This window comes from Rhincodon typus, unplaced genomic scaffold (assembly GCF_021869965.1).
Source record: "Rhincodon typus isolate 14 unplaced genomic scaffold, sRhiTyp1.1 hic_rhity00003431, whole genome shotgun sequence".
NCBI lineage: Eukaryota > Metazoa > Chordata > Chondrichthyes > Orectolobiformes > Rhincodontidae > Rhincodon > Rhincodon typus.
Window position 1 is genome coordinate 1 of NW_025969069.1, and position 8,370 is coordinate 8,370.

General features: G+C 40.8%; 1 protein-coding gene across 1 annotated transcript in view; it reads left to right on the forward strand.

Moving 5' to 3' along the window:
- Positions 1-679: 679 nt before the first annotated feature.
- Positions 680-8,370, forward strand: part of LOC125481755 (cohesin subunit SA-2-like) — a gene marked incomplete at its 3' end in the record, with an annotated part of 13,199 nt that continues 5,508 nt past the window's right edge. The window contains exons 1-3 of the mRNA XM_048593663.1: positions 680-788; positions 3,392-3,509; positions 3,596-3,699. Coding sequence (XP_048449620.1) covers positions 3,467-3,509; positions 3,596-3,699 — 147 coding nt within the window. The remainder of the gene's footprint in view (positions 789-3,391; positions 3,510-3,595; positions 3,700-8,370) is intronic.

The following is an 8,370-nucleotide window of genomic DNA, read 5'->3' on the forward strand; positions in this document are numbered from 1 at the left end:
CCAGTCCAGCTCGTCCCTGCCTCCCTAACCTGTTCTTCCTCCCACCTCAAGCCGCACCTCCATCTCCTACCGACCAACCTCATCCCGCCTCCTTGACCTGTCCGTCCTCCCTGGACTGACCTATCCCCTTCCTAATTCCCTACCTACACTCACCTTTACTGGCTCCATCCCCGCCTCTTCGACCTGTTTGTTTCCCCTCCACCTATCCTCTCCTCTATCCCTCTTCTATCCGCCTCCCACTCTCTCCCTATTTATTTCAAAACCCCCTTCCCCTCCCCCTTTTCTGATGAAGGGTGTAGGCCCGAAACGTCAGCCTCTCTGCTCCTATGATGCTGCTTGGCCTGCTGTGTTCATCCAGCTGTGCATCTTGTTGTCTCGAATTACTCATATGTTGCTTCTATTGCACACTGATAAAAATGTTTGCTGGATTGATACCATCTATTTGCTTTGGGCAGTCAGCCCATCTTCAGAAGGATAGTTGGTTCTTTGGGAATATATCTCTAAAATATTAATGGGTCTTGGTAGAGGTGTCATTATTTGCAGAGGGTTCCTGAACTCATGTCAATATTTGTGGAGATTTGAGAAAAGAGCCAATTGAGCACTCAAAATGAGCTGAATTGTTTGTCAAAACAAATACTAGATGTACCAGTGAATGGAAAATGTTTGTATTTAGGTTATTTTGCAGTCAGGAGTCAGAAGTACAAGATGAAGTACCTGAGAGAAAGGAAAAACCCATCTGTAATCTCAGCCATTTGTTAACCCTTGTTAACTTCTATCAGGAGAGTGAGGTAAGATTAATGTTTGTGATACGTTACAATATTAAATATTGACCATTCACGTTAGGTCTGGCACAATGTAAGTAATTTGTTATGATCCCAACTGATAGTAATGCTAAATAAGTTGGATTCCAGAATGAAAGCTCGCTTGATAGATGATTGTAAAGTATATATCTGGTTCAGTTGTTCCCTTTTAGGAAAGGAAGTCTGCTTTGGCTACCTGGCCCAGCTCAGATATGATTCCAGAACCATACCAATGTGGCCAACTCTTAATTGCCGTTTGGAATGGCCTTGCAAGCTATCCAGTTCAAGGGCAACTAGAAACAGGCAACAAATGTGCAGCATTTCCGCACTGTACGAAAGAATAAAGAAAGAAATATTTGAACATTAATGTTATTCAAAGATTGATTATTTTATTAAACTATGACAACCAATAAAAACTTGCTTTTATGTGGCACAGAGGGTGGTGGATGCCTGGAACTTGCTGCCGGGGGAGGTAGTGGAAGCAGATACGATAGTGACTTTTAAAGGGTGTCTTGACAAATACATGAATAGGATGGGAATAAAGGGATACGGTCCCCAGAAGGGTAGGGGGTTTTAGTTGTGATGGGCAGCATATCGGTGCAATCTTGGAGGGCCGAAGGGCCTGTTCCTGTGCTGTAATTTTCTTTCTTTTTTTTATTAACAAATTAAAGCATTCATGGGAGCATAATCGTTGATTGTGTCATATAAGTAATTATAGGTTAAAATTGAGGGATATTTTTAAGTGAGAAAGAATGAGGAAGGTGAAAATGGAGGAGAGTTTGGTGAATGAAATCCAGAGCCCAGGACACAAATACTGAAGGCATGGCTGCTGATGGTGAACTAATGACAACTGCAGATACAATAAAAAGGCCAGGTTAGAGGAGTGCAGGTGGAGTTATTGAGTCATACAGCACAGAAACCAAACCCTTTAGTCGAACTTGTCCATGCCGACCAGACATCCCAATCTGACCTTGTCCACTTGCCAGTATTTGGCCCACATCCCTCTCAACCTTTCCTTTTCATGTACCCATCCAGATGCCTTTTAAATGATGTAATTGTTACCAGCCTTCACCACTTCCTCTGGCAGTTCATTCCATATGCACACGACGCTCTGCGTGAAAACGTTACCCTTCAGGTCCTTTTTTAAATTTTTCCCCTCTCTCCTTTAAACCTATGCCCTCTATTTTTGGACTCCCCTACTCTGGGGAATGTGAGTTGTGTGGCTAGGGGAAGTTACAGATATTGGGAGGGGGAAGCCACTGAGAGTTTTGTGAACAAGGTGAAACTTGAAACGTTTGATGGGGAACCTGTGTAGGTCGGTGAACACGGGTGTGATGAGTGATGTTGTGGTTATGAGCAGCAAAGGTTTGGAGGACTTCACCTACACATGGGATGGAAGAAGGGAGGCTGGCCTGGAGTAATCTGCCTGACACTATGTCTGCAATACACCAGTCCGTACGATTACACTCAAATACAACTTAACTACTTCTGAATTTCAGTTTGCCTTGAAAGTTCCTTGTCCTATGGCAGTGAATTCATGATTTTCCAATATTGGTGGAAATCCTTGTTTGCCAAGAATGATAATTGGAGATTACAGACATGTGCTATGCATGTGGCCTATATTCAAATTTCCAGTTTCAGTGGGGCATTTGCACAATTGTTCTTACACACTTGTTACATTGAGCTCTTGATTCAGCACTCAACAGTATTAAACAGCAGTTTGCTGAAACACAGACCACTGACGTGGATGTATTTGTCAGTGAATCTGAATACGCAGACCATTATGCAATCATTTTAAGAAAGGATAATTTCTCATCAGAATTTTTAATAATTGCTATTATTATTGTAGAACAGTGCTCAACTTCAATGTAGATTTTTTTTGTAGTAATGTTCACAGTGTTAAGAGTTTCTCCAGGTGATTCGCAGGGGCATTGTCAAACAAAACTTAACACTGAGACATGTAAAAGGCTGTTAGGACAGATGATCAAATGTTTGGTCAAATAAACAATGGGGAAAACCAGAGGTGTAGAAAGATTACAGCACAGAGGGGGCCATTTGGCCCATCATATCTATCACAGTTCAGTGCAAGAGCATTTTGTCCCACTTCTGGACCCTTTCCCTGTAGAGCTGCAATCTTTTTCTCTTCAGATCATAATCCAGTTCTCTTTTGAAGGACTCAATTAAATCTGTTTGCACCACACATTCCATATCCTAAAGCCTCGCTTTGGCAAAGGGTTTCTCCTCATGTCACCTTTGCTCCTTTTACCAATTACCTTAAAGTGATGCCCTTTGGTTCCTAACCCTTCTAACAATGGGTCTTCAGTTTCACTGTAACTGCTTTGTCCAGATTCCTCACGAATTGGAGTTCCTGTATCAAATCTCCTGTTAACCTTTACTTCTTCAAGGAGAACAATGTGAGGGGAGAAGGGTGATGGAGAGACAAAGAGATATAATGAAGGAATTCCAGAGTGCAGAGGCAAGGCAGCTGAAGGCACAGCTATCTATGATGGAGTGATTAAAAATCAAGCTAAATCAGCGAAAACTGGGCAATTGCACATTGAAGTTTAATACTTGCACCTTGTCCCCTTTAGGGGAATGCACAGTCGGCCTATCTTGTTGACAGTCTCTGGGATTGTTCGGCATTCATCCTGAAAGACTGGGAGTCCATGACGGCTTTATTACTGGAAGATGAAGACTCTGGAAAGGAAAGTAAGCAAATTGGTGGAGGCCTTGAGACTGGAATCCCTGCTGTCAGTGCAAGGTGTTTGCATTCACAAAGTTGTCCTCTTTTCCAGCTTTGACCAGCTCACAGAAAAAAGCACTGGTTGAAATTATGTTGAGCACCATACGACAGGCTGCAGAAGGCCATCCGCCTGGAGGTCGATGTTTAGGAAAGAAGGTTAGTCTGTTATTGATAAATTTCCTAGTTTTATTGCCATCTGGGAGCATGTGGGCATATGGTACGCAATGTACAATGTGGCACTCAGCATGAATATGGGAAATACCTGGCAACAAAGACGAATATCCTTTGAGCGTTCTATTAGTGCATGATGCAGTGATAATGGAGCTGTTGCAATCAATCTCTATCCTCTCATGAAACCTCTTATTATTCTTGAATGCTGAGGTTTGACCCAAAATGTCACCAAAGGTTTAGCTGACTGATTGGTTTCCTACTAAGACAAATTTTTGATTTAATACTTTTGCACTGGGATTGTGAAGAGCAGGCATCTAGTCAAAGTAAATTTACAAATTTGAGTGTCCAGTGTGGAGCTTTGCCAGTTCAGGAGTGTAAGTTAAGAATCCAGATGCTTGAACATGGCACTTAGGAGTAGGAGTAGGCCATTCTGAAGAAGTGTCACTGAACTCAAAACATTAATTGTTTTTCTCTCTCCACAGATGCTGCCAGACTTGCTGAAATTTTCCAGCAATTTCTGTTCTTGTTTCTGATTACCAGCATTGCAGTTTTTTGGGTTTTTATCATTTTGTATAGATCAAGTTTGACCTGGTTGTGGTCTCATCTCCAATTTCCTGTTTTCACTCCCATGACCCTTGACCCTTGACTCCTGTGTCAATCAAAAATTGGTCTTGGTCGGCTGTGAATAAATGTAAAGATTTAGTCTCCACCACCTTCTGGGAAACAGTTTAAACATTGTTGGATGAATATGTTAAGATTATCTTGGTTTTGCTGTGGGGCATCAGTGTGATATTGTAGAGTGCAATATCTGTTGTTTGGAATTTAATACTGATGTCTATCATGCTGATGCTTATATAATCACATATTGACCTTTGTAGCTTTTAAAGCATCTAAATACATTTTTTGGGTTCTAATCGGTCTTTTCTCCCATTCCTTACCATCATAGAATTGCACAGAAGGAGTTCATTGGGTCATTATATCTGTACTTGCTTTGTGAATAAACGTTGTGACTCAGTGCCATTCTCCGGGCTTGCCCCATAACCCTGCATGTTGTTTCTATTCAAATAACAAGCTAGTGCCCTCATGAATGCCTCAGTGGAATGTATCTCTGGCACACTTTAAGGCAGAGCATTCCAGGCCCTGAGGAAGGGTCACCGGGACCCAAAACATTAACTCTGTTTTCTCCTTCACAGATGCTGCCAGACCTGCTGAACTTTTCCAGCAACTTTGTTTTTGTTCCGAGGATACTGTATGCTGTATTAACTATACATCAGCTTCTTTCCCTCAGGCTTCTTCCTTCTCTTGCTGTCACTGAAAATAGGAAAAACAGCTCAGCAAAAAGGAATAATTATTCCTGAAAAAATGCTGGGATGTCTGTGAGGGGTGGATTGAGTTGTAATAGTAAGCAAGACCCATGAGGTAGCAGGGTGCTAGTACCCAGATAGGTAATATATTGACATGGATAGAGAACTGGCTCAGGTTAGCAACTCATGACCAGTAAAGTCCCACAGGAATCAGTGCTGGGACCACAACTTTATTAACGGAAGAAGGAAATGAATGTACTGCAGTCAAATTTGCAGGGGACATAAAAAATAGGTGGAATGGCAAGTTGCGAGAGGGATAGAAACAGTTTACAGAGAGCGATCGACAGGTTAAGTACGTGGGCAAGAAGTTGGCAAATGAAGTACGATTTGGGAAAATGTGAGGTTGTTCATTTTGGTAGGGAGAACAATAGAACAGGGTATTATTCAAATAGAGGAAAACTACAGAAAGTTGCGACACTAAAGGACTTGTGAGTACTTGTGCATGAAACACAGGTGCATCAGGTAATCAGGAAGGCTAATGGAATGTTTGGTCCTTATTTCAAGGGAGTTGGAGTATAACAGCAGGGGAGTTACTGCAACTGTACAAGGTACTCTGGAGTACTCTGAGCAGTTTTGGTCTCCTTATTTAAGAAAGATATTATTTCATTGGAGGCAGTTCAGAGAAGGTATGGAAGGATTGTATTGTGAGCAAAGGCTAAACAGGCTGGCACTCTACCAGAGTTTATAAGAATGAGAAGTGATCTGAACAAAACTTATTGGACTCTAATTGGGCTTGACAAGGTAAATGCTAAGAAGATGTTTCCCCTCATGGGAGAGAATAGGACCAGGGGGCATAGTCTCAGAATAAAGGGGTGCCAATTTAACACTAACATGTGGAGGACTGTCTTCTCTGAGAGGGTTGTTAGTCTTCGGAATTCCTTGCCATGGAGAACTGTGGGGGCAGAGTCCTTGTGTATATTTAAGGCTGAGATAGATTCTTGATCAGTAGGAGAATCAAGGGTAATGGGGAAAATGCAGAAAAGTGGACATAAGGAATGGTGATCAGCCATGATCCTATTGAATGGCGAAGGAAGCTCGAAAGGCCAAGTGATGGACACTTGTTCTTATTTCTTATGGTCTTATGGGTGCAGATTGCTTCTGAGACTTCCAATACTTTGTCAGTTGGTGAGCAGAATCCAGATGCTTTTCAATAATGACGGTCCTTTGGTTGCCCCCATATGGCCTGTGTGTTACAGACTGTATCCTAATGAATAGGATAGACTGAATTGGCTGGGTCGTCTTCTGTAGAGCAGTCACTGAAGGAAAGTCTTTAATTATGAAGGGGTTTTGAAACAGCAGCTGTATATATCAAAAATATAAGATAGCTGCTACTGAATCTAGAAGAAAAATGAAGAGAAACCTCTAAATCCAGCAAGTGGTTAAAATGTGGAACATGTTGTTGGAAGGAATAGTTGAAGCGAATTGTATCGGTGGGTTTAATTGGGAGCTGGATAAGCACATGAGAGAGAAAGGAATCGAGGAGTATGTTGGTAAGTTTAAATGAAGTAAAGTGGGTGCAGACTCTCTAGAGCATAAATGAATGGGCTGAATGGCCTGTTGTTGTAAATTCTATGCAATGTTGAAAGATTGTTGGTTTTTAGACATTAAAAATGATTTCATCTTTAGGTACAACTGGGTATGTTTTTCTACGTTTATCCATGTGGGGCCCAATGATATATTGCCTTGTACAATGAATTGTGATGATACTATGGCTTTAAGAGGTGTATTTTATCCTTTTCTTATGAAGAAGTTTGAGACAGAGGTACCGGACGGTCTGTTCGATCCAATAAAGTAAACAGCTTGTGAGACCTTGGGGTTCTTTTTCAAGTTGGAACAATAGAAGCAGCTGAATGGGTGGGGTTAAGCTCCCACTGAATCGGGATTTTTAGTTTTAGCTTTCTGCAGTTGCTGGAGCCTTGAAGCTGGATGTGGAGGCTCTTATTCTTCTCGCTGTTACAGCTAATAGCTGGGGTTCTCTTCCTACTGCTAGAATTGCATGTGAGAGAATCTATTTTACTGAGTTTGTTTTTGCCAAGTGTGTGTTTATGGGATATTACTATATTGGAACAGTTAATTAGTAATAGTTAATATATATTCTATTTTGTTAAGCATTTCGATAGAGTTACAGTCAAGTCAATTCTTTTATTTTTATTTTGTCTGCATTTTGAGTGGTGTAAAAGTAAAGTGTGTTTTGCTTGAGTAGTTTGACAAATTGAATTGCATTTGGAAAGCAACATCTTACACCTTTAAAATAAAAAAAAGTTAGGATGTAAGCTATCTTAATATATTTTGAGAAGGTTTGGTCTGTTTAATACAAGAATGTACTGTAGTAAGTGAGTGATATGACATTGTTGATCATATGCATGACAATATAGTTGCCAAGCCATTTTGGAAGAATGTAATAATGTAACAGAGGCTGAAACCAAAATACAACAGGAAAAAAAACTTTAAAAAGGATTGTACCTCTTTAAAAAATTCCAATGTAAGGGATGATCCAAGGCTGTACTAAAATTACCGGTTTTTTTTTGTATAGTGGAGAAATTGTCGATGCTTCTGTTGTCTTCACTCATGCTTGCAGGACTAGTTTCAATTTACAGATGAATTGGTGGCCTGGCAGTGAAACAATATTAAATCTCCAAAGAATATGGTAGAAGGCTACCTTTTCTGACAAATTTTAGTAAAACACTTATTAATTGGAAAGACTAGAAGATAAGAAAAACAGTACATATGGTTACAATTTGAACAGATGTGAGGGTATAACATTGCTAAGTGGTGAGAATTTGGAAGCTGTTGCCTGAAGGAAGTGGTTGAAAAAGATAAAGGAAAGCTAAGCAAGCAGAGGATGGAGAACGGAACAGATGTTTAAAATGGCAGATTTAGATGGGAAAGATAAGAGGAGGATTAAGTGGAGCATGAACAGTGCAGGGATTTGTGTTTCTATGCACTATGTCCTGTGTAATCCTACGTGATGCTACATAATTTATACTCCTATCGCTACTTCTATTCCTTCAACCTATCTGCCAATGCACATCTATTTCTCACTCACTGATACTGCTGCTGTGAAACTGTAGGTATTTATGACAATCTCTTGTCAGTGGATCCATAGCACAAGCCTATTCATCCTGCTGCCCCACTCCATCTCCTTATCTAAATCTCTGATCTCTTCCCAGGGATGGTTAATGAGGCAAAAACCGAAAGAACTGGGGATGCTGTAAATCAGGAACAAAAACAGAAGTAGGTGGAAAAGCTCAGCAGGTCTGGCAGCATCTGTGAAGAAAAAAATCAGAGTTAA